The sequence below is a fragment of the Atractosteus spatula genome, chromosome 5 (assembly GCF_055471065.1).
Source record: "Atractosteus spatula isolate fAtrSpa1 chromosome 5, fAtrSpa1.hap1, whole genome shotgun sequence".
NCBI lineage: Eukaryota > Metazoa > Chordata > Actinopteri > Semionotiformes > Lepisosteidae > Atractosteus > Atractosteus spatula.
In genome coordinates, this window is record NC_142710.1 from 61,935,620 (window position 1) to 61,961,603 (window position 25,984).

At 36.6% G+C, this 25,984-nt stretch overlaps 1 protein-coding gene across 1 annotated transcript in view; it reads left to right on the top strand.

Annotated features, from left to right (window-relative positions):
- atg7 (ATG7 autophagy related 7 homolog (S. cerevisiae)) overlaps positions 1 to 25,984 on the top strand; it is a 65,647-nt gene that overhangs the window by 8,777 nt on the left and 30,886 nt on the right. Inside the window, exons 6-19 of the mRNA XM_088915630.1 lie at positions 275 to 352; positions 975 to 1,091; positions 1,525 to 1,671; positions 1,983 to 2,071; positions 2,394 to 2,515; positions 4,108 to 4,198; positions 4,529 to 4,673; positions 4,977 to 5,135; positions 8,240 to 8,434; positions 10,424 to 10,624; positions 11,632 to 11,747; positions 14,905 to 14,980; positions 21,617 to 21,697; positions 25,246 to 25,368. Coding sequence (XP_088771756.1) covers positions 275 to 352; positions 975 to 1,091; positions 1,525 to 1,671; positions 1,983 to 2,071; positions 2,394 to 2,515; positions 4,108 to 4,198; positions 4,529 to 4,673; positions 4,977 to 5,135; positions 8,240 to 8,434; positions 10,424 to 10,624; positions 11,632 to 11,747; positions 14,905 to 14,980; positions 21,617 to 21,697; positions 25,246 to 25,368 — 1,740 coding nt within the window. The remainder of the gene's footprint in view (positions 1 to 274; positions 353 to 974; positions 1,092 to 1,524; positions 1,672 to 1,982; positions 2,072 to 2,393; positions 2,516 to 4,107; positions 4,199 to 4,528; positions 4,674 to 4,976; positions 5,136 to 8,239; positions 8,435 to 10,423; positions 10,625 to 11,631; positions 11,748 to 14,904; positions 14,981 to 21,616; positions 21,698 to 25,245; positions 25,369 to 25,984) is intronic.

Below are 25,984 nucleotides of genomic sequence, written 5' to 3' on the forward strand. Positions count from 1 at the left end.
ATAGAGCAAACGCCATATTTCCATATTTGTACTTTTTGCCGGTTTTACTAATAAAACATAGCATTGTACTTTTTTTGTATTAAGTAATTTTATGTAGAATGTTATATTAAATTAAGTTTTAGGGGAATGGGCTTATCTTTAGTGTCATTCACGGAAAAACAGGTAATATAAACAGTGTAGAATTAGACAACATTTTTCATCTTTACCATATAAGTTATACTTGATATATTTGTTGTTTCTGTTTTTTTTTGTCATAACTGTATTTTGTTTACAGATATGGGATGCAATACAGTCTGGAGAGGTTTTAGAAAATCCCTCAATTCTAAGCAAATTTCTTTTATTGACTTTTGCGGTACGTATTTAGAACAGTGATGATAAGAAACTCTCTAACATTTTGGTTTCATCTTCTTATTGATGTATAATTAATTGTTTTGTATGACCACAGAAACCTGTAAGGGTCTTGAGATTACCATTTGGTATGATTATTAGGTCTTTGTGCTTTCCAAGAAGAACTAACAAAGTTTAAGTTTAAAAAGTTAACTGCAGTGAAGCTTAGTGTTGCGTAACATTTATTTTCACAGATATTGCTTTGTAATAAAATTCAGCAATGCTGTTCGGGCGTTATGGAGGCACAATGGTTAGTGTTGCTGCTTCATTGTGTTGGAGCCCTTGGTTCAATTCTTGGGGTTCTTTCTGTGTGGAGTTTGTATGCTCTCCTTGTGTATATGTTTCCTCCGGGAGCTCCATTTTCCTCCATTGCTTTCTGGGATCGGCTCCAGGTCCTTCACTACCCTGTATTGGATAAAGTGATTAGAAAAAGGATGGATTAAATATTCCACAGATGTTTTACTGTATATGCAGTGCAAATAAAATGCAGTTTTTCCTATAAAGCCTTTTATATTCCTGAATGTTTTGACAATATAATTTTCCTCTCACGCGACATTTTACTCATATACAATAATTTATTTTTCCAGGATCTAAAGAAGTATCATTTCTATTACTGGTTTTGCTTCCCTGTCTTGTGCTTCTCAGAAGGAATTCAAATAATTCAGCCGCCTGTTACTCTTGAAGAAAAGTTCTCTATTAAGCAGGTTTGTTGGATTGGCATTGAATAAGTAACATATACAAAAAGTATTTCTTTTTACGAGTGTCCGAAACTTGTCTTTGCAAATTTTACAGTCTTGCAAATGTATAAAACTGGGCCATTTGAAAGAGTAGTATCACATATACAACACACTCTCTAGAAGATGAATATATTCTATTGTCTATAAACCACATCTCTTGGAATGGCATTGAAGAAGTGTTCCACCTGAAAAGGGGTTTTGGGAACCTTCTTTATGCAGCTGACCTTAATGTAAAGTCTTATGCACTGACTTTAAATGTAGAGTTTCATTTGGGAGACACAAATACTGTTTTTGGACTACAGCACATAAGTTATTATGCCATCACATTTCAATGTCTTTATTATGTTGCCTTATATATTGATTAAAAATAACCAGATTTTCTTATATGATATTGTCGCAGACTCAAGCATTGCAGAAGGCTTATGATAGTCTTTGCCATGAGAACGGGGCTACGGCTCTTCCGTATTTTCTTGTGAAGTATACAGAGGACTGTGTTTCAGTATCTGTGCTCGGAAAATGGGATGACTTCTTCAAGGAGCAAAAGAAGGTATGGAGACTAGAACAACGCATGGGCAAGTGTGCAATATTACTCAGTCATGTAATAACCAGCATAATATGCAAATCTCCAAGGATGTAAGATAGGATAAAGTGTGATCTTAGTGTCATCACAAGTATTGTGTTACAGTTCATATATTACTTCAATAATACAGGCAAGAAAAGGTGTAAGGCAGTGTTTAACATCTTCTGTAGTTGTGTTCATCTTCTGGAGCAGACATATGTACAGATGTTCCAATCTAATACAATGACAGTTCATTCTTTCTTTTACTTTAATTGACATATTCTTTCTGTTGTCTTAAGGTTACAGTTGCTGTCTATGATCCTTGCACTCTGCCTCAGCATCCTGGATGGCCATTGAGGAATCTTCTTTTCCTTATCGCCTGCAAATGGTACAAAGTTGCAAAAGACGTATTGTTTCTGAGCTTGATGTACAGTAAAATGTAGAGCTGTAATGTAGCTCGCATTCTAAACATGCAGATTACCTTAAATATGAACAAATTTGCCCTGATGGTAATTTTTATTTTGGTCAATTTTGTTTGTATTTTACATATTTTAATGTACATCGCAACATGGCAAAAATCATTTAAATTTCAGTATCAAAAGGAGAACCTATTAAATAACAGCACTCTTCATGATTGCAGGCGTACAATACTTGTTTGAATAAGTCCAGCTATTTTATATTCAGCTTCTTCTTTCTGTTCCTGACGTCAGGGGTGGTCTTTTGGATTCAGTGGAGGTACTATGCTTCAGAGACAGAACCCTGCTGGGCACAAGGTCAATTAAACACAGCATCATCTTCGAAGTGGAACTCCCAAGGGTTTCAGCGAGCGCGGGTAATCTGCTTTTCATCCTAATCAGCTCCCTTTTGTCAAGCTATACAGTTCGGAAATAAAACAGAAAATCTTGTCTTCCACAATTGTGAGAAAAGGATGAAAGCACTTCTGCTACTAATAGTTACTGCTCATGCAAGTTTCTGTGATCTGTGAAGTTGCTTGTTTGTTGAGCTTTTTTGCGTAATTAGGGACCATCAATCCCATCTTTCTATTTTTAATTAAAGGCTGAAGTGCTTTAATTAACCTCAATAATTTATTTATGGGGGAAAGGATGAAAGAAACAGACATGACCATTATTTAAGAAGTTATCAGTAGCTTTGATTACATTTAATTTTCTCATAAGGAAAAAGAAAAAATAAGTTTTGTATTAATTTTCTGCTGTGCTGATAACTGGGCCATAGAACAACAGTTGAGAATACAGTATTTTTTGCCCTAAATTGAGATTTTTGATGTATTAATCTTGTAATGCATTATTTTATTCCATATAGTTTAATTTGTGTTCAGTCTGTGCTTTCCCAACCTAGTGATTTGTACAGTGCCGATAGAAATTGACAATAATTTCTGGTTCATTCTGTATCACAATAGTTCTTTTCTGTTCTTTTCTAGATGTGTGGAAAATAGGTGGTACTGTATATCACTCATTGAACTAAGGTCATGCTGATGGTTTACCACAGATTTGCCAGTAAACAAAAATGAAATATCATCACCAAGTGATATAACAATATACTGTAATATGTTGGTTTAAGCATAAAAGTTAAACTTATCCAATGACTGTGTTATGATGTAATGTAGGAACTTTTTTTTTAATTTGTGTTCCTTCCTAGTACAGTTTTCCGAGTTTCTTCAAAAGTGGTCATACATAAAATAATTATATTTTAAGTGCCCAGAAGGAATTATGGGAAGACAGAAATGTGGTTTTATGTTTCTTGAGTTAATTATGGGAATGCAACAATGTGGTTTTGTGTTTCTTATATTCACTGTGGGAATTTATTGCTGCTTATACCAGAATATGTTCTGAGTGCTAGTTCAGACAAGTAAATATTCCAGCTGTGCTGGAATACAGACGTTCTCAGTTTTTGAGAGGTTAGGCTTTCTGAGACAAGTTCCTTACTTTACTCTGCACAAAAATACAGGACTGCAATGTCTTGTTCATTCATTCCAGAGCTTTTGTGCCATTACTTGGTTTGAAAATATTGACTATTAGAGTATTGTAATTTGAGTTTTATTTAAGCATAATAATGTAACACAGTGATAAATTAGGGTTCAGGGACATGAACCATAAATAAGAGCTGTGCTAAATGTGCACCTCCTGTACTTTTGAGTTGTGCCAGGTCTTTGAACCAGACACTTTCATTATATGAAGTGGGATGTGGTCAAACAACAGACCAGTATGATACATGCATCAAAAACAAAACTACTGTGTAAGGGTTGATATTTCTGTTTAAAACTGCTTATGTGAATTTTTTTTCCATATATTTTGTGATGGATCAGAACAGACATGATGTCATAAAACCTGATTTATGCTCAATCGATAATTGTGTATAACTTTGAAGAAGTGCTAGGACATTGATCTGTGATCTGTATTTTTAAAGGATGCCCAAAAAGTGTGGGCTGGGAGAAGAATCAGAAGGGAGCCATGGGCCCACGAATGGTGAATCTTAGTGAATGCATGGACCCTAAAAGGTACCGTATGTTGAACTATCGTTTATGGCATCAGCTATTATACACTAAAATAAAAGCTTATATAGCCCATCCTTTTGTTTCCCACTACCTTTTTTAAAACACATAAAGCATAGTAGAATGATTTCAAAATTCCCACTTCTTATACTTTAAAATGCTTAGTTCATCTTTTCAAAATTGTTGCTCTTTCAAGGGTATCGTGTGGAATCTCCTAAGCGTTCTTGACATTTTCATGACACGATACTGCACCTGCCACCTGTTACCATGTTCAGAGTTTTCCATTTCAAGCCGTTGCTGAAAAAAAAAACCCCATCTCCCCTCTCGTTGAGAAAGGCTGGCCGAGTCCTCGGTCGATCTGAACCTGAAGCTGATGCGCTGGAGGCTGGTCCCATCGCTGGACTTGGAGAAAATCATTTCGACCAAATGTCTGCTGCTCGGAGCTGGAACCTTGGGCTGTAATGTTGCAAGAACTTTAATGGTAAGGGGCTGGGATCAAATTGGTAATAGATAAATGCTAATGGAAAATGCTGCTTAAAATTGAATGAGAAAAACTTAAGCGCATTATTATTTAAAGCTTTTTTGCATATAAAGGCCAGATAAACTACCAACCAGTTTGACAAAATGTCGGGCTTCTTCAGTGTATAACAATTTATGTTGAATTTAGTAATGTGTTAATGCAGCTTGAGAGTATAGGTTTGTTAACTAAACTAAGTTAAGTAAACAGCTCTGTCTCCTTACCAGGGCATTTTCAGATTCAGATTGTTCTTTTCCCCTCCTTTAGGGCTGGGGAGTGAGACATATCACGTTTCTGGACAATGCGAAGATCTCGTACTCCAATCCAGTGCGGCAGCCTCTGTACGAGTTTGAAGACTGCCTTAATGGGGGGAAGCCCAAGGCTCTGGCAGCAGTAGAAAGGCTTGAGAAAATTTTCCCTGGAGTGGTGAGCCCTATTTAAACCCTCAGATGTCAGCCTTTGATCTTTCTTTGCATTATTTGAAAAACGCACAAATATCGGCTTTTGTTGCTGATTTTTCTATCAGCTTTACCACTTTCAGTGGTTTGCCAAAGCACTTTGGACACATAGATTAGGGAGTTTAGTCTTATTGTACGCTTTTACAGTATGTTGTTTCCCAATACTTTTACTGAACCATACATTTGGTTCATATGGTCAACATACAGTATATATATATACTTATGGTTTTCATTTCTTTATGGGGAATGCCAAAACACTGAGATAAGGTTCACCTTATGAGCAGTAACACTAATTTTCCAAGATTCAGATGTCTGTGGCTTTTTAAATGACAAATACGAAACTGTAAGTGTTTAATACAGTCATTTATGTTTTTTTAACTAATAGGTTTTCATAGGTATTTATTAAGCAAAACTGTTTCTGATTTACTTTAACTCCAGTCCTGCTCTCTTTCTCCTCTTTTTTCATTTAAAACTTGGCAATAAGTTTAATTTCTTGCAAATGTCCTTTTTTAAAGAATTTGTACTGGCACTCTGAAAGTGCGTGACTGTTATGACAGACTTCTTTCAATTTAGTGTTTTAATACTTTCAATATGTTGAAAATAAAGATATTGAATCAAAACAATTAAAAATTGCACAGTTGGTAGCCAAGGTGTGCTGGAGTTCAAGAGGTTTTTTATTTCACTGTACATCCTCAGTTGTGAAAGAACTGTGAAGAACAGGATAAATACTGAGATTTGGAATTGGTTGTTTCAGGATTGTCTGATCAATATGGGAATGCTGTGAGGAATTTCTAGTCCTTAAGAGTGCCTTGGGGCTTCTGGTTTTCATCTCATTTCTTCTCCCAGTTTCTTAATTTCAGTAATTACATGATCATTTGGCTGAGTATACTCCATGTCTATAAACAATTAAGGAGTTAATGAGCTGGAAAACCTGCAGGACTTTGGTTCTTTGGGATTGGACAAGGGCCACCAGTGAACCATAGTCCAAGCAAAAGAAACATAAAGACCTACGTTGATATATCTCTTATAAGTAAAAAAAATGTTAGAGAAAATCAGCCTTAAAGCTTAACATATTTTGCACTGAATTGTTCAACATTTGTTTTGTTTTTTTCCTGCCTTGTACATTGTGTTCTTGATCTTAACATGTATAGCAAATATTAAAAAACATCGGTAAATAAAGCACTTTATTAAGATACTGTGCTTAAAGGACTATCACTAGAGTGTTTTATTAATTTAAGATGCAAGCACATTTATTGTAAAATGCCTTATCGTTATTCACGGCTGGCTGCTCGTGCCTTAAAAGAATCCAGCAAAATTAGCAGCTTTGTGCTTCGGCTTTCTATGTTATCTTAAAATAATAGGACACAATTGGGGAGTTGATAAGATGGGCAATGCCGAGGTGATGATTGTTGCTGCATCTAATCAAATGGAAAAGGCTCATTGGCAGAGGACATACTAATACATGAGCAAGACATCTGTCAGGTCTGGCTCTGTTCATGTATGAATGAGAGGACTAATCTATTTAACCGATAGTCAAAGAAAATTCATCTTGCAGCAGTATTACAAATAAAAACGGTTTCAAAATTAAGCGTCGGGGTGTTGACCTCGGTATCTTGACTATGCTTCACACCAGGCCTGCACAATCTCACCCTCCTAAATTTCCCCTATTCATTTGATCAATGAGCTTATTTCTTACTTCTCTGCCTGATCTGCAGTGCAAGGGGGCTGCTGGCACAGAATGGCTGCCTCATGTTGCCCATGTAGGTGCTGCTCTTCAGTGGTGAAGTGGTTCTCTTTTATGTAAGGTGTTTTGGGATCCCTCGGGTTGAAAATGCAAGTGAAAGTGCGGTGGCACTGTGGCTAAGGATCTGCGCCTGTGGCTGGAAGGTTGCCGGTTCAAATCCCACAGCCACCAGAGGAATCGTACTCTGTTGGGCCCCTGAGCAAGGCCCTTAACCCCAACTGCTCCAGAGGCGCTATATAAATGGCTGACCCTGCGGTCTGACCCCAAGCTTCTCTCTCCCCATCTGTGTGCCTGTGTGTCTCATGGAGAGCAAGCTGGGGTATGCGAAAAGACAAATTCCTAATGCAAGAAATTGTATATGGCCAATAAAGTGATCTTATCATTTATTGACCTATTTCTCAACATATGCTTCTAGTGGCATTCTGGTTTAAAGCCTTGCATGAATTTTGGTGAAAATATATAAAATATACTGTACATATATATCTCCTCCTTGTTTTATGTTTGAACATATATCTTTAGACACTTTTGCCATGTCATATTTTTTCTGCTAAAATCTGCTATGTGTTATTATGATGTTTACAATCAAGGACACATTACAATGCTAGAGAAGTGCCAAGCCTTTCCTTGAATGACAAGTGTCTTACTTGACCCGAATCCATAAATGTCATCCATGTATGAACATTGCCATTGGATCAGCTGTGCACAGAGGAATTGCATGTGTAGGTTAACATAGCATTTTCTTCCTTTTCCCCAGAATCTGTAATGACTGCTGATAAGAATCAAATTAACTCCCTCGCCTGGTGATGTTATCAACATTATTAATTCATATTTTTATCTGCATTTCACCAGCTTTCCAATTAATGAGTGGCCCCTCTGTCTGTCTTCCGTAACTGTGCTGAGGGTCAGGGCAATTAGTCGGTGCTATCAACACAGGCAGGGGGCATAGCAGGAGCTTCCTGCCAGCCGTTTCTGCCTTTCTCTCTGCTAACTTCAAGCCTTTGTGACAGATCAGATAACAGGTCGTAGGCAGTGAGTATCTCCTACTTCACTGTGCTCTCCTGTTGTGGCCCCTACCAAAATAAAGGCCGTTTCTGGTGCGCTTCATTCGCGCAAAGATTAAACAAATATCGGATTTATTTTCCAACATTTCCAGCCCTGGCAGGGTGTGGAGAAAGGGGGTCGTTGGAGAATTCTCCTCCGAGCCGTCGCCGTCCTTTCGCTAATGAGCCTGTTATTTCGAACTTTAGCGAGGAAAGGTGAAAGCCAAGATAAGAACGAGGCATGTTGAATTCTAAAAGGCATTGCTCTGATGACGTGTTTTGTTGCAGGCTGCCAAGGGTTATAACATGAGCATACCCATGCCGGGACACCCCGTGAATTTCTCGCAGGCGACAATGGATCAGGCTTGCACCGACGTGGAACAGCTGGAGCAACTCATCGCTTCACACGACGTTGTTTTCCTGCTAATGGACACGCGGGAGAGCCGCTGGCTGCCCACCGTTATTGCTGCCAGTCAGAGGAAGGTAATTCAGGCCTACGATAGAGCATAAAGGCTGATTATTCCAGCTGCTCCAGTATATCACCCTGTAACTTGCAACCCGCTGAAGCTCAGCAGGTGTGAGCCTGGTCAGTACCTGGATGGGAGACCTTCTGGGAAAAACTAAGGTTGCTCTGGAACAGATGTTAGGGGGGCCAGTAGGAGGCGCTCACCAGTCAATCTTTGTGGGTCCTTATGCCCCGGTACAGTGATTGGCACACTATACTGCAAAAAAGACTCTGTTCTACAGATGAGACTTAAAACCGAGGTCCTGACTGTCCGTGGTCATTAAAAATCCCAGGGCATTTCTTGAAAAGAGTGGGGGTGTTACACCAGTGCCTAGCGAGATTTCAATATTAATAATAATGAAACAATTTAGTGCCTCACATATTTAAATTTAAAGACTAACTGTGGGAAAGGGTGTTTGTTTTGATGATGATAAGTTCTTTTAAAACAAAATATATATTTTTTAGTGCTTTTTATTCCATTATTCTCTTTTATCAGTACCAAATACATGATTTCACTTGGTAAAGTAAGAAGAACTAATCTTCTAGTCTAAGGAATGAATCATGTCAACAAATTGATGGTGGTTTGAAATAATTGGCTTGGGATAGTTATAAAAAATAATAAAGAATAGCTGTGGCTTTGAAAGGTTTGAAGGCAACAATCCTGATTAAAAAATGCTGGTTCTGACACAGAGGTCTTGCAACTTCATTGTACCCTTTAGGGTAATTGCAGTGTACAAAGGCTGTGCCCTAATGGAGCAAATGGTTACTGCTTATAATTTTACCTATGGTTCTTAATGTATGTTTTTTCTGAAAAAGTACAATATTACACACTCATGACCAAAACACTATAATTTATTTCAAGCAAGGCTTCATCTCCTATTTAGAAGCTTACATGACTGATATCAGCAACATTTTAAAGACCTTCCTGCATGAAGGCTTATCCTTTCATTGTGCATAAATACTGCTTTATACTGCTGTAATTCTAATACTTTTTGCCATTGAGGTGTCGTTCTTATTTATTTAGTCACTGACATGTACAATAACAACATGTCGTTTATAGGAGACAAATAGTAATGTATTTTTTATTTAGCCAGTAGGGCCATTTCATTAGACCATGAGCAGAAACAGATGACAGTAAAGAACTTAGTTCAGGTGGGGAGCTGTGTCAGCATGCGTAGGCTGCAAAGGAACAAGTAATAGGTGCTGAAAAGAAGGCTCCACAGCCAAAACGTTGTTTTCTTTCTTCTCTATTCAACATGGAATAAACCTATTGCTTGTTCCAATAAAGAACTTATGCAACAATAATAATAATAATAGCTATAATTGAATTGAATAAATGCAGTTAATAGTTAACAGCTTATATAATCAAACATTAGTACGACATTATAAACAGTATAAGCAATCAAATAACCCCTTTCTAAATAGGTAAACTACACTTTGCCATATTTTGCCATAACAAAACCTGCCAAAATCCCTGCAAAGCTGTTTGATCCAGTGTTGTTCTGTGCATTTCCACTGTACTATCAGCATCTCACATTGAGGGGTCTCTTCCCCCCGGATCAAATCAAAGTCCCATTATGGTGAGGGGGAGACATTGTGCTGTAGCTGCCATCCTTTGGATGAGACATTAAGCAAAAATCCAGTGGCGCTGTTTCTCAAGAGTAGACGTGCTCACCCTGGTGCTCTGGATTCATTCCTCTCAGAGCTTGTACCAGCTTGCACTAGGTGGTTGCTCATCTTCGGTGGTGGATGGAGTGGGTACACTCTTATGTGTAAAGGAGTACACACTCCTATGTGTAAAGCACTAGTGCTACTAATCCACAAATGACAAACCCAAGGAAATGTAAGTTTGTTCTCACATTAGTACCCTGTTGTACATGGCACAGGGTTAGCCCTCGGCTTTCAAACAGAAGTTACAATGTGCGTATTCTTTTGTCTTTTGTCTTTTGTCTCCCCTCTTCCTAAAGCTGGTTGTTAATGCTGCTCTTGGGTTTGACACCTTTGTTGTAATAAGACATGGCCTGAAGAAACCCCGGCAGGCCGAATCCGCTGAGGCAGAGCCCGTGTCCTCCACCTACTCAGCTGTACCAGGAGCCTCGCTCTTCTCCAACATCCCTGGGCACAGGCTTGGCTGTTACTTCTGTAATGACGTCGTCGCGCCCGGGGATGTATGTACTTCAGAACCTTTTAACGTTTGTGCTGACACTGTTTGGGTTTTCCAGGTTCATGCACAAATATCCTCCTTTTCTGTTCTTTTGTATAAGTGTGGAGTTCTTATTTAAAGAACTACAGTGAACTGCCTTTCAAAATGGTGTCTGAAGCAAAAGTCATTTTTGACAACGCTGTCAAGTGAGACGATTGCTATTGTAGCTGTGCTGTTCATTTTTTTCAAGTAAAAGATTTAGCTAAAGGACATTATTACCTGGAACTGAATATATTGTGGGAAGAAAAGTAATTCACCTGTTTGAGTTGATTTTGGTAGGTGTTGATATGGTGTTGGTACAATTGTCTAGAAAAAAGCTTTAATTTCATTAATATCAGTATTGGTGAGGTAATGAGCACTAGATATAAAAAAAACATTTGTGTGGGCTTGTGTATCTATAGCAAGGATGCAATGAAATGCAATGAAATTTCTTCAAAAACTAGCAGAAATGTAAAGATTTGGGCACAACAACTCTTGTAACTTGTCAGGTACCTGTGGGCCTCAGGCAACTTCAGCAAGAGATGTTGCTTCTCACTTGATGCTGTGGCTCAAGTATCTGCCTTTTTTATGTAGTAATTTCAAGGAAATGCTTGAAAGTGTCAAGCATTTTGTGAAATGATCACCATGGTCAGCAGTCATTTAAGTATTTAAGTGAATGAAGGTTTTCATACATTTCTGAAGGTATTTCAGATTACTTTGGGAAATTTTTTATAATATGCAATGGTCCCAAAATACACAAAACGTATGATATGTATGAGGGTTTATAATTGACATCTACTGCATCACTGTTTAAACAGCACGTTTTAGGGAATAGGAAGTGTTTCTTTACATGAACATACAGTATGTGTAGTAGTAATTGTCCTAAAAGGCATAACATAGAGGCACTGAAGTAAATGAAGTAAAATGTCAGGCAGATAAAACCAGAGACTGACTCCCATTAACGCTGGCTTGCTAAATTTTTCTTTTTGATAGTCCACAAGGGACCGCACTTTGGACCAGCAGTGTACTGTCAGTCGCCCCGGGCTTGCCACGATAGCTGGAGCTCTTGCTGTAGAATTAATGATTTCCATTTTACAGCACCCAGAGGGGTAAGTTATCCTTTCAGCGAACTGCTCTCTTTTCGTTCCTCATTTCCGTGATATATGAATTCTTGTTTGCTGGGCTAAAATGATGAATTTGGATTTTGTGAAACAAAAAGGACGAATATGAAACGAAATGTAGTGAAGTCGTGCCCCCCCTTTCTAATAGCATGCTTGTATGAGTAATTATTGAGAAATTACATGCAGCCTGATTGTTTGACTGTTGTATGTAACCGATACACATTTTAATAACGTAAGAGACAGCAATGGCTAAACAAACAGCAATATGTCCTTTTTACATGAAGAATATTAAGATATGATGTTTTAGTTTGTATTTTTTCTTTGTCTTAAGTACAACATCCTCCATATTATCATTCTTATTTAGTATGCAAATGTTTTTCCTTAACCCAGTTAACAATGTTTATTTTCAATCTTAATTTTAAATTCAAGGCTGATTAAATGTGTGTAGCTTTCTATTATGTTCTTCCTAGGAAACTGTTGGTTGCACATTGACAAGCTATTCTGACAATAAGCCTAAAATATTAAAGGACCACAAGCTGATAGATGTGTTTACAATATGTCGCTCTTATGAATACGTTTTTTTGTTATTTACCCCTTTTGTTACAGAATCAAGCCTCTGAGAATCTATTTCAAATTAGTTTAACTGAGTGGATTCCCAAAAGGAACTGCAGTGTTGCAAAATATTATTAGTTTTGTTTCTGACGAACTTCATTACTCAAGGAGGTCACTGCTAATAAGTCAATTTTAAGGCAGGCTAACTTTAGAATAAATTTACTTGGCATTTATCTTTTTTTTTCCCTAAGTTGAAAAGAGAAAGACAGCTATGTAACCAGATGTCACAATTCATTTCTGTATGACCTTGACCTTAATGCATGTAGTTGAGCAAAGTGATTCTCTGCTGCTTGTCTAGGCTTGTCTTGCAGTGTTATATCCCCTTAGTTACGATTTCGAAATATATTTGTAGTGCTTTCAATATCTGTTTACTGAATTTGTGAAGTCTTGTGACATAAATATAAACATTGAAACGAGCATGAATTTTCAATTTATGTATGGCTTCATAATTGTAATTGCAAAAGAAAATAAATTTACACAATTTCATTAAAATTATCAATATTTGTAAGATTTTGACAAAAATTTTAGTTTTCACCACATCTCCAGAGGAATAGGCAGTGCACATCCAGAACACTTTGAAATACTGTCTACATTTATAATTTATTTAATGCTAACCAAACTAACATAAATGGGTTGTATTCCAGCAAGAGCTATGTGCGTCATATATGTACTGTATACAATTTAAAATGTTTTATTAAAAAAACAACTATCAGATACATAATAGCTGCGTTTGATGCTCAGGCTTCCATTACAGAATTTCTGGCTACATGGCTCACTATCACACCTGCTTCAAACAAGTCTAAAAATGTTCTTGAGTGACCCTCCAAACACATTAAGCCATAGCAAAGGACGTCTCTGTAAAGCCTGAGTAGCCTGACTTTCTCTTTAAAGAAACCATCAGGAGTGAAGCATGGTTGATTACTGCTAGAAAAATGTTTCCTAACAACTGTGGTGTTATAGTTTAAGACCAGCACTGATGTCTTTTCTCATTACCAATTTTTTTTCACAGAGATAAAAAAAAACTTTTTTTAAGTATGCGTAGGTCATTTATGGAATAAGGAATGCACTGAAAGTTTGGAAGCTGAATACATATAGACATGTAACTGTATTAATTTGGGCATTGATGATTTTGCTAAAATATTAGCCATAGTGAGTATATAAATGCTGACTGTTAGACTGGTAGTGTCATGAAAGAGCAGAAATTTTATTTTGCGCTTTAGCTGCTCTAGAATCTCCCTCGCTATAAAATGCACCAGAAGGTAACAACAAAGACCCAAAGAAAATGATTCATTTTAGAGTGGTCATTTACAGCAATTTCAAGATGCAGACGGGACCAATCCTAGTATTATGTGCAAATCCCTTCACTTAGATAAGCACTATGGAGGCTTTTTGAAAAATCTAGGCATTACTCTGCAAGACACCTACCTTCACAAGTGAGAGGATGATTACACATCTTAAACATAATGAAAAAACCTTTAAAAGGTATTCTTGTAAATGCACTTGATTCATACAGGTGACATTTTATCTATTGCTCTCAAATGAAAAAGCACATTCACTGCTAATGCATTAGCTGGCTCAATGTAATTCAATCAACTTTGTGCTGTATTAATATAATTGGATTGCACATTTTAATTTTAAATATAAATCCACTAGAACAGTTAATAATATGGCATTAAACAGAAATAACTGTTCACATGATGATAAACATGAAATAATGTACTGTATAAAGGTGAAAAGAAAAATAAAGAAATATAAGTCTCAAGAAAATACGACTTGTTGACTGTTCCATATTTTTCAAAACAGAGTGTAATAAAACCCCATGAAAGAAAAAAATCTTTAGCTTTTCAGGTATGAAATACCCATTTGTTTTTGTCCCTCTAAAATTCATTTTGGTAGCTAGTTCACTTCATCTTTAGAGCTGCTTGGCTCAGTTATGGCCTCCACATTGTTTTGTGAAGGTAAAATGAAAGCTTATTTTCATATTTTATGGCTATATCAATTCAACCAGTAAAATAAGTGAGCAAAAATCTTTGCATTACCTACTGTACCACTCGAGTTCCCGTAAAAATTGCAAAGTCAATAAGAAGAAAAACTGTGTTCAACTTGCAAAACATTTTTACTTCCAAGAGGTATACTGAAAAGTATGAGTAGGTAGCTGCATCAGCATTTCTATTCTTCAAAGGAGCAAGTAAAGGTTTATTCCATGCTGAAAAGAGAAGAAAAGAAACACAACGTTTCAGCTGTGGAGCCTTCACACACCTGAAGAAGGCTCCACAGCCGAAACATCGTGTTTCTTTTCTTCTATTTTCAGCATAGAATAAACCTTTACTTGTTAAAATTACTGAAAAGTATGTGTAATTCTTAAAAATTAGGGAAATTAGGGAAAATAAATCCTGCAGGGATGTCCATTGTCTAAATTTGTATTCTGTTTCCTTGTAGATAAACTCTGAAGCTCCGAACCATGGTGACAGATTTTGTTTTGTGCTGAAAATGTTGACTAAACTGACCCTATTGTTTCTTTTCTTTGTCACAGAGGTTATGCAGTAGCCAGCAGCAGTGATGACAGAATGAATGAACCTCCAACCTCACTTGGTCTTGTTCCACATCAGGTCAGTCAACTGAGAAAATCTGCAGGAGGTTTTGCTGTTGTAGTTTGCAGATTCACCAAAAATGCATGCATATACTATATTTCTCTGCAGTTTGTTCATTTGTTCCTTTCCCCTTTTGTTATTGAACTAATTTTGCTGTTGGAGATATGACTAGATTTACAAATGGGCAAATTAAAGTTTCTTCCAAATGTCGCATACTCTTGCCAGGATGACTAATGTTCATCCTAGAGGAACTGCCTGCAATGCCCATCCCTATTTTAAATGTCTTTTGCTTCTTGCGTCTCACAGCCATTGTTATCAGTTGATCTTAAAAAAGTTAAAAATCCTTGTATTATATTGTGTATAGCATTTGCGCATATAGAGTATATGTATTGAATTGAAATTGCAGTAGAAATTGACTAAAGCTAATGCCTACCCAGATTCACTCAGACATACCTGTCTGCAGTCTAAATTTTCATTGTTCATTAATACAGTATTTAAAGCCTGATTTTTATTTATGCTGAGAGGTGCAGGATTAGATATAAGTAGAATGAAAAAAAAATCTACAGTACATATCATTATCATGAAAATTAAAACATAAGAATAATCAAAGGAAACCATTCAGCCCATCAACACCATTTGATATGTAGTACTTAATTTGATCCTATGATCTCATCCAGACCCTACTTGAAAGAAACCAGGTTATTAGCCGCAACATTGCCGGGTAGTTTATTTCATATCCCACAACCGTTTGGGTAAAATAAAATTATTTCCTGTTTTCAGTTTAAAATGCACTTAACAGTGTATAGCAGTACTTCACTGTCTGGTAAACGGTACCATCTTTGGCCAAGACATTCAGAACCAGGCATTAGTAGATTTTCCAGTAGCATATTAACTGTTAAACCTATTAAATATGCGTATGTGTTTTCAGTTAATGGTTTTCTAGCTTATCACATGACATTCTGCCCCTGCTTTGAAAAACTTCAAGCCTCACTGACCATAATTGTCAGACATCATTATAGTGCTAATTTTATGCAGAAGAATGAGAAGGAGACAGATATCATTGATCCCCTGACCTATGTGGAACATAGTGTCCTTTCCCAAGAGGTGTTTCTACTGCAAATCAGAAGCCTGCTATCATGGGATTGGAAACAATTCATATTTATGATGGCTTCACTGCCAAACAAAAAGGAGTTGGTTGAATTGTGCACCTGAACACCACATGATCATTGGAAATTGCAGGATATTCCCTGAGGGTCTTTTCAGAAAAGCAGTCACCTGCTTCATTTACATGATCTGTAGAGCATATGGTTATGAAAAGCTTTACAAATAACAGGAATTCAGACCCAAACAAGTATCTAAATTAGCCGGAAACAGCTGTGTATTAACTTTTTTGGAGGAAAAGACCGAATAGTTACTTTCATGTTTCTGCAAATACAAGCACAATACTGTATGTTTATCAGCAGGCTTATTGGAAAAGGCTGTCGTTTGTGTAACTGGTTTTATTGAGTCATCTCCTAAATCGAAGAGACCATTGACATAATTACGGTCACCTTGAATGTAAAGGAAGACACGCAATGCCCCTGAAGGGGAGAATTGATTCCCATTTATATAGGACTGTTTCCCTCCCATAAATTGATTTTCTGTTGTTAACTAAAGATACATCTTAGACCTGTCAGCCCTGTATGTTGCACTAAGAAATATACTCTCACAGTGGTCCAAGTAGTTTAGCCTGTTTTACCCATTCCATCATGAACATTTTCAGATTGTGATACCTTTACCCTCAATGATTTGAATCCAAATGGAATTATCCCACTTTTTAATGCTGCATTCATTGTTTATTACTACTGCAGCATGAAGATGAAGACAAATGAAATAAATATACAGTTGTGGCTTACTTATATAAGAAAAAAACATTCAAAACAATAAGCTTTCAAAAATACATCACTTTTACTATACCCTATAGAGAAAGAGGATTGCCAGGTTAAACTTTAAAATTGTAACCTTTAGGCCTGTCTATTCCCCTCTCAGGTTGACTGTGCTTGACTCTGCTTCTCCACATAATTTGCTGTACTCTGTGGTGATTGCCTGAGTCAATAGACAGTTACCATTCTGTGAATCTCATAAGGGGCAAATTAGCACCTCACAAGTTCTCTGGAATCTACAAGGTTAGAAAGAGTGCTGTCTTAAATAATAATAATAATAATTGCTTAGACTTATATAGCGCTTTTTCTGGGCACTCCACTCAAAGCGCTTTACAGGTAATGGGGACTCCCCTCCACCACCAGTATGCAGCCCCCACCTGGATGATGCAGCGGCAGCCATAGTGCGCCAGAACGCTCACCACACACCAGCTATCAGTGGGGAGGAGAGCAGAGCAATGAAGCCAATTCATAGATGGGGATTATAAGAAGGCCATGATTGGTAAGGGCCAATGTGAAATTAGATCCACATATACATAATGTAATGTACTTGTGGAAAGGCCAGGGTACTGAAATTACTGCTTCACCCAACCTTTTGCAAATAATGCCATCTACCGAAAAACAGAATTTCACAATATGAACTTTCACATTTATTATAGGATTAGATGGAAAATGTGTACTGACAGTCTGACTTCGCATAACAACCCCAGATCAAACCGTGTGATGTAGAAAATTAAATGTTGAGCAAAACAGCCAGCGTAGTGAATTGCAAAATATGAGGAACTAGGCTGCACTGCCTTCACAATCACCTCTGGTTTATTCAGTAGTGGAAGTAATAGCACTTCTATTCCCTTTGCATTTCTCTCTGTGTTTAAAGTTGTAATTCGTGCAGTCATATCACAACCAGTGGTTAAGTTCCTTAGATTAATGATTTTGTAAACACTTTATCACCTTATGATCACTAATTTAGAGATCAAACATTCCCATTCAGAGAAGCGTTTAGATTGCTGTTGGGTGATACAGTGCAGTGCAGTGAATCTTATTTTTCTGATTTTGTTTGTATGCTGTTCACTACAGATCAATAAAGGATCATTCAAGATCGTTACTTATAAATACTTAGATAAATACTTACGTATTTCAGTTTTGTATATATGTTTATGTTTTAAAGGCAAGTAGTTTTAATCGGAATTGGCTAAATAGCATTTTTGTGATAGATAACATCCAGAAAGGTCATTTGTTACTTGTAGCTCGATACAGACATTAGAAAAGACAGACATTATTATTTATACAAAAATGAATTAGCTATGATTTAAATTATCAAGGGTGTGACCAATTAAAGCTAAATTCCATACTGAACTATTAATAAATTATGCTATTGAAGTTTATTTTAAAAAAAATATAGGCATGTTTCTTTAACAGATACTTCAGAGCTAGAATTGTAAAAATTCTCTCTACACTTAATTTGTTCCTTTAATTCACGTGGAAGAACCATAGAGTGTTTTCCCAGGGTTATGCTATAGTCTGTTTGTCAGGCACGGGTGGGGCATGATGATGACTTCTCTAATTCCCTTTCTGTTATGAGACCACACTGCCTCCTTGTGGTCTAAAAACTGACAACCCACTGCTTTTCCTAAGCAAGAAATTAACATTTGACATAAGATGCCAGACTGAAGCAAGATTGTCTGAATTTAAGAAACTATTGCACTGGTCTTCGTTTCCATATTACTTAATAAACAGATTAAATTGGTCATATTACCGATCTGCAATGTATGCAGATATGGCAAGCAAAATAAATGCAATAAAAATAATCATCCAGAAAGAAATGAGGAAGCGATTTTCTTCGGCACCTGTCATGTGATATTAAAGGTGTAAATATGCAATTAATGAAAGGTTTAAGAACAGTGCTTTTTGTCCTCTCCCATGTTTGACAGCTGGGATGCAGCGACAAGATTTAATTAGCTATGATTTGTGGTATCAGGGGTGTATTTCTGTCAAATTGAGTTACAAAATTCTCATTGTTTCTCCTTAGTGGGCTAGTTAGTGCCAGCACTGTGATCATATCCCTGTGCTGCATCTTGCAGTGGCCACTGGCTTTATTAAAGCTGTCACAGTCAATCAGTGTCATCTTGTGTAAACGCGTTCCATGGCATGGGATAGATATTTTTTGTTCTTGTCGAGGGACCTTTTTTTAGTGTAGCGGGTGAAGCACCAAGGGCAAATAAACATTGATATGCACAGAAATTCAACCAAACAAATTTGTTTTTTTTTGCTTTCTTTTGGACCGCTGTAGGGCTTTGTAAAGTCGCTGATTGTAAGGGACACACAAATAAACAATGTTTCTTTTTATCTTTGGCAATAATAAAAGTGTGTAATGCAGCAGAGTCGTCAATATCCAATAAAACATTTCCAGGCACTCTTGGGATTTGCTTCACTAGCCTGGGTGCTTTCCTTTAGAACACTTGAAGAACGGACTTTATTTTACTGCAGAGTCACACTGAATTTAAATAAACGTGGAGAGAAAAGCACTCAGATTAATGGTCTGCTCTCAGTATTCTTGTCTTTATAGGTTACCAGTTATTTACTCACTTCAGTAATAAATATGGGAATTACCTGATTAATACGGGTGGTGCAGAATGTTTCAGTTCTTTGTTTTTTTTGCATATGTAATTTTGTTATCTGTATAGAAAGGCGACTGGTGATTAATTTTGATTAATTTTGTGCTGGAAGTAATTGTTCTATTACTACTGCAATACCAAGTCATGCTCTTGAACTGATTGATCGAGGGGCAACAAACATCTCCTCTCAATATTTTTTTTAAATTATTTGTAGTCATTGCAGTCATATGCGTCTAATTCAGAGGGGAAATGTGTCATAATATCTAATAATAGAAAACAAAACCTTCTGCCTGTATTCATAAAAAATAAATCATGTTTAAGGTGTGAATGTCTTCTCATTAACCATCTGCTGAATGACTGGTGAAAGCTGTTGTTTCCTCATTTAATCCATAGTTTATTGTATTTTCAAATACCTTCCAAGATGGCCAATTTGACTTCGTATCATAGAGTAGTTTTTCCCTGTTTCAGCTTAGTAATCAGTAGATTCATGACTATACTGAGGCCCTAAACATAAAGAACCCACACTGTCTCATTAAGGCAATTAATTTCTTTTTTTTCCCCAGCAAATTATCTTTCATCATTTATTTCCCTCCTTCATTTACATAATCTGTAGAGCATTAGGAAATTAGTTAGGGAAGGATTTTATTAACATTGTCTTAGGTCTAGAGTACCTTGAAGTATTAGTGATATTTCAGAGAGAGACATGCTATTAAGAAAAGATGAATGATAGGCATTTTTAAATTCATCTCACCAAAATATTTTGTCTCATTTTGACTTTTTCTGAGCGAATATGTAGGACTTTTCTGACAAAAAGCAATTAATAAACCTCTTGATACCACTAGAAAAGTTTACTTTTCTTTAAGCTCAACAAAACTAAATGATATTGACATTGAAATTGTTAAAACGTTAGCCCTAATCTGAAGCACAAATCTTCATATATAAATATGCATTGTGCTCTGAAAAAGACTGAAGTGCAACATAACTACTTAGTTTTAATTTGCAAGTGAAACTCTCGTCAAAAAAATTCAAAAAGTAATAATTTGCAAAAACCATCAGGGAGTATTTAGATTAAATTAATAGCACTGCACATAGAGCAGCATTTGCTGTCTATTTCATTAGCTTTCATGGCTGTTGCTGATTCTGGAGAAATTAATTGACTTGCCTAGTTATTAAAATTGGGAGTTCAATTGAAGCCTCTGGTAATGCAGGATTTTACTTATGGTCTCTCTTAGTTCTGCTTCTTCAATTCAGTCTGAGGAAGCAGCTACATTAAAAAAGCTTTTTGATTAGTGTACCCTAATGGATGTAAGCTTAGTATCTGCTTTATTCTTTCTTACATTAAAATTTGTTTTTTTCATAAGGGTCTCCACCAGTGTTTGTATTTCAATTGGCGAACACAGTCAATATAGGAATGTCCACACTGACAGTCCAAAAGACATGGACTTTTTCAATGTTGAACAGACAAGACTATGAGGAGACCCAATTCAAGTAATCAGAATTTTCAAAGGCATCGACAGAGTCAGCCCAGTTAAAAGTGAAATGCAAAACAAAGAAAAGAAATAGAAACATATGTGGAGATGTTTTTAAAACCAAGAGCAGAAGGCACTTCATTACCCAAAGGGTTGTGGGAGTCAGGAACAAACTACCCAGCCAAATTATTGAAGCCAGTTATGTGGCTTCAGCCTTCAGGAAACAGCTGAATGAGATCCTTTGATCAATTCGCTATTAACTTCCAGTCTAGATGAATGAATAACCACCTACTGTGTGAAACTAAATGTTTATGAGCAAATGTATTTTACAGATTCAGAAAACAGGTTCCTACAGTGCTCTTACACTTACACATTGAAGCAGCTACAACACATGCTTTCTTAGTCATTTGTGATGTTTTAAGCGCTAAACTCTGTTTTTAGTTATTGATTTATTGTATTTCGTCTTGTTTGGAAGAAGCATGTTGGCAGACACGCTTGAATGTAGGAATGAACTGATGTTAATGTATTACCTTCAGCAGTGTCGTTCAGGACACCAGGGGGTGCTTAAGTCTTTCATATTATTTCTCTTGACACTTCATAGTGAAGCATACGTTCCTTAGCATTTCTTTCTGTTTATTTTCTCCTTTATAGATTCGAGGATTTCTATCAAGATTTGACAACGTCCTTCCTGCTAGCTTGGCGTTTGATAAATGCACCGCCTGTTCACCAATAGTAAGTTTAGCACCTTCATTGTTTTTAAAAAAAGCATCTACTTTTTGCATGGTGAAGTAGGACAGTAGGATTACTATGTGATGTGTTCTTTGTATTGTTTTATTTGGCTGATATTAACAAAAGAATCCTTTGCATGGCTCTCAGGTAACATGACCTAAACAAAACAGATTATTAGCGGCTTTTAATGGCACTTAGAATTATTACATATTATGTTTTATTTGTCAAGCTTCAGTTCACTGGAGCCAAAGCAGAGCTGTAATTCAATATTATACATGTATGAGTACTTATTTTTTTCTTGCCCTTTGAGGAGCCCCACACAAGGGTTGTGTCACAAATACAAATCATTAGGGAACATCTAGTGGGGGAAATTGTGCATTTTGCGTAATGGGTCCATATGGTTTTAATCATGACACAGTTGGTTGTTGATGTCATTGTCACATGCAAGTAATTAACCTGCATATTGAAGCGTTTTCTCCCCTGGGGTAACAGGGTGCTGAAAGGCTCACATCTCATAAATCATCTTTGCAGCTCAATGTCTTCTGCATGTGTCAGCATGCAGGTCTGTGCATTGCAGCACTGTTATTTTCAACCCTGGGACACAGGCCACTACATGTGTGTGTCTAGCTCAGGGTTTCACTCAAATTTGGCTTCATTACATTAATATCTGTTAATAATATTCTCCCCCAAAATCTTTAAATTGATGTTCTCGGAATGATAAAAAAGCAATGCAATATGACAAAAGAGATGACTGAACACTGTCATGCTTTCTTTCATACTGGGGCTTAAAGGTTTTTAATGGTAGTGTAAAGGCATTTGAATAGTGATAAAACGAGTCAAGTTTAACTATAAATAATTCTTCTGTAGGAGGCAAAATATTGATTTGTAAAAACCCTATTTTTACTGGAGTCGCAGAGGAAAACTGGAGAATGGAAAGTTGAGGATCTTGAAATAAAGTAATGTATAATTTTAAAGAGCAGTTTGGGCTTTGAGAAGAAAAGTTGTAGCACACCACTAATTTCGCAGAGGTTATAGTGGTGAGCTGTAGAAGCTGAAAAGTGAAAAGAAAAGAGCACAATGTTTTGGCTATGGAGCCTTCTTTGAACTCACCTCTAGAGGGCTCCACAACTAAAACGTTGTTTTTGGTACAGACTTCCACTTGTTCCCTGAGTGGTTTTCTATATTGTTTTGTAAAAACAGTTTCTAAAGCAAATATCAATGAATAAGATGTTTAATCAGTTTATTACTGACAAAACAGTATTTTTCCTGTGCACAGAAAACCATGCAAACTGGCACTTTGCTTTGTATTGAGCTTTTTATATGTATTTGTATTATACTTTTTGTCTGCTTCTGTAGTAAAGTCAAAAATCATTTTTGGTTTCAGAAAAAAAAAACATCAACAACTTTTCATTATTGCAGTATGTATGTTCCTGTCAGAACTTTCTTGATATAATTCTGTTATAAACTAATTCTATAGGCAGGCTGTTGAAAAGTAATTTTATGTTTGATGATGAAAGTGAGTCTACAGTATATTCTTTTACATATTTAATCTCAGAAGACCATAAGAACCAAAAATAGTCATTTTATAAAGCAGGATTTTATTCATTATTTACCAGTCAGTGCAGTTTGTAAACTGTAAATTGCAGTTCTGTTCGATTTGCCATTCCCTTAATGGTAATGCAAGCTACATTGCAGTTCCTTTCTTATGGTCTTTCATTGACATAGTCCCCTTATAGTCTTTTTCTTTCAAATAATTTATTTTTACATTAACTTCAAAACAATTTTTAATAGGGAATAGCCCAAATGTCACATTGTTCAAAATGCAGCTAACTATCAATTGAAGTGGAGATACTGGGGCGGAGCGGTAGCTCTGTGGCTAAGGATCTGCGCCTGTGGGTGGAATCCTACTTCGTTGGGCCCCTGAGCAAGGCCCTTTACCCCAACTGCTCCAGGGGCGCTGTACAATGGTAGACCCTGCGCTCTGACCCCATGCTCTCTCCCTGTGTGTCTGTGTGTCTCATGGAGAGCAAGCTGGGGTATGTGAAAAGACAAATTCCTAATGCAAGAAATTGTAAAGGGTTAATAAAGTGATGTTATTATTATTCAGTGAGAGCAATAGATTACATATAGTGATTTGAGGCATATGGCCAAGCTGATATCTCTATAGAGAGACGACAATTTTAATTGTGATAATACAGAGACTTATTATTTTACTGTCTAATGGCTTACAATATGATAAAATGATAAAATATGGTGTATGATTTAACTGGATTCTACTAAAAATAAAAGAAGATAAAACAATTGGAATATTGGAATATAAATGCAGCCGAAGGCATTTGGTAAATCTCTTAATACAGCAATTCTGAAATTGAATGTTTTCCCCTTCAATTTCATATTTCTTGTCTAAACAAACTTGTACGTGCTAACTCTTTCATCTGACAGTAGATTTATGGGTTTTTAGATTACATTAAAGCTTTGGTTTAATTCAGTGTGATCTGTGGGAACAGCTGTTTGTAAAAAGTCAAATGCTGTGTTAAAACATCACTTTGTTCCTAAATCCTAGTTTGAAAACACATTTAAAAAACTTGTACAATGTTCATTTAATGTGTAGTGCTGTTTACACAGGTAGGATTTGTCTTATCTGTGGTTTCTGTCATAGTGTATTTTAGGTTCTTAAGCAGTATTTTTAACAGTAAAAATCAATAATCACCAGATGCAGTAGCTTCAAAGAAAGGACTGAAGAGCTGTGGCATTTTTATCTTTGCAGACAAAAAAGCTATCCAGTTGCTCCAAACAATTATAGAAGAAGAGTAGTTGTGAGGGCGTGCCACATTTAACTAAAAGAGGCTAATGTAAAACAGATGTATGTCCCCTGTGTCACATGGTTGCTAGGCTTTGTGAGCTCCATCAGTCAAAGCTAGGGATCATGGGATACACTTCTGGAAAACATAATGAAATCTTGTAAATGTTCCATTGCTTCTATTTCCATGTTGCTAAGCGATGGCTGGTTTATCTCAAGAATAACTGTGCTGACCTGTAAACACTATGAGGTTAATATGCTGTGAAAAATAAATTAGATAATTTGTCAGAATAAGCAAAAACAACACACTAAAATAAAATGTGCTGCAACCACGTTTGGCTCCTGTAATGCTGACATCACATCAGCATACAGAGAAGCAAAGAAACACTATCAGAACAAGGAAAAATGATAGTAATCTCCTCACGTTTCTTCTGAAATTCAGGGCAGTATTCCATAGTGTGGCTGTTATGATGGGGACTAAGTTATTTCACATTAACCAGCTGTCAGTGGAAACTGGACCATTTTTTGTGTGGAGAAATTGAGTTTTCTGCTTGTCCTCTTATCTGTGAATTATCTTCATGCTACAAGCAGAGGTTTATTCAGTCATGCTGTCAATCCAGGTCCTTTAACACACTATGTATATCCCTATATCCAATAAATGTCTCTGTTAAATAGCCTCTTCATTGTGGATAACGCCGTACGTTTTACAATCATATAGAAAATGTGCATATGAAATTGCTGTTTTTTGCAGGTGCTTGATCATTATGAGCGGGATGGATTCCAGTTCTTGTCTAAAGTCTTTAACTCTTCACACTCCTTCCTGGAGGACCTCACTGGGCTGACATTGCTGCACAAGGAGACCCAGGCGGCTGAGGTAGGAACTGACCTGGGGGATTTAGCTTCTTCAGTGGGATGAGAATTTTAACTTTATGGCTCTAGCAATGTAATCTTATACTAGATCATCCAGTGACATTTCTACCCAGTACAGTAGAAAGTAGACCTTGACGGGTTTATTTATTCAGCCTGGCAGTCATTTGTCCACTATCAAGACAGCACGTCTTACCAGAAGCCCAACTACACTTCAGTTCACACTTCTTTAAGGAAACAGTGTTTTTCAAGGCTAATGCTGATTAATAAATGTCAGAAGTCTGTACTATAATGTTTTGGAGCAGGTCATTTTGATATTTCTGCCTAACTGGAGATGGATTTAATTGTTTTTCCTGAACCACTGAAATTATTAAGATCTCCAACCAGATGTAACATGTGGAAGTCAGAGTTTGAATCTAAAATGCTGCTGCGTTCATCACTTTTTTGTTAGTGCTCATCCTTATCCAGTAAGAATGCAATAGGTATACTATGCCAGGACCTGAAAAATGGCAGCCTAACGACACTCTGCAAGATCATAAAACACTTTCTTAATTACAGGTCTTTTTTCTAATGCAGTGCTGAGGGTTGTATCATTTTAATGAATAATGCAGTCCTATTCTGTG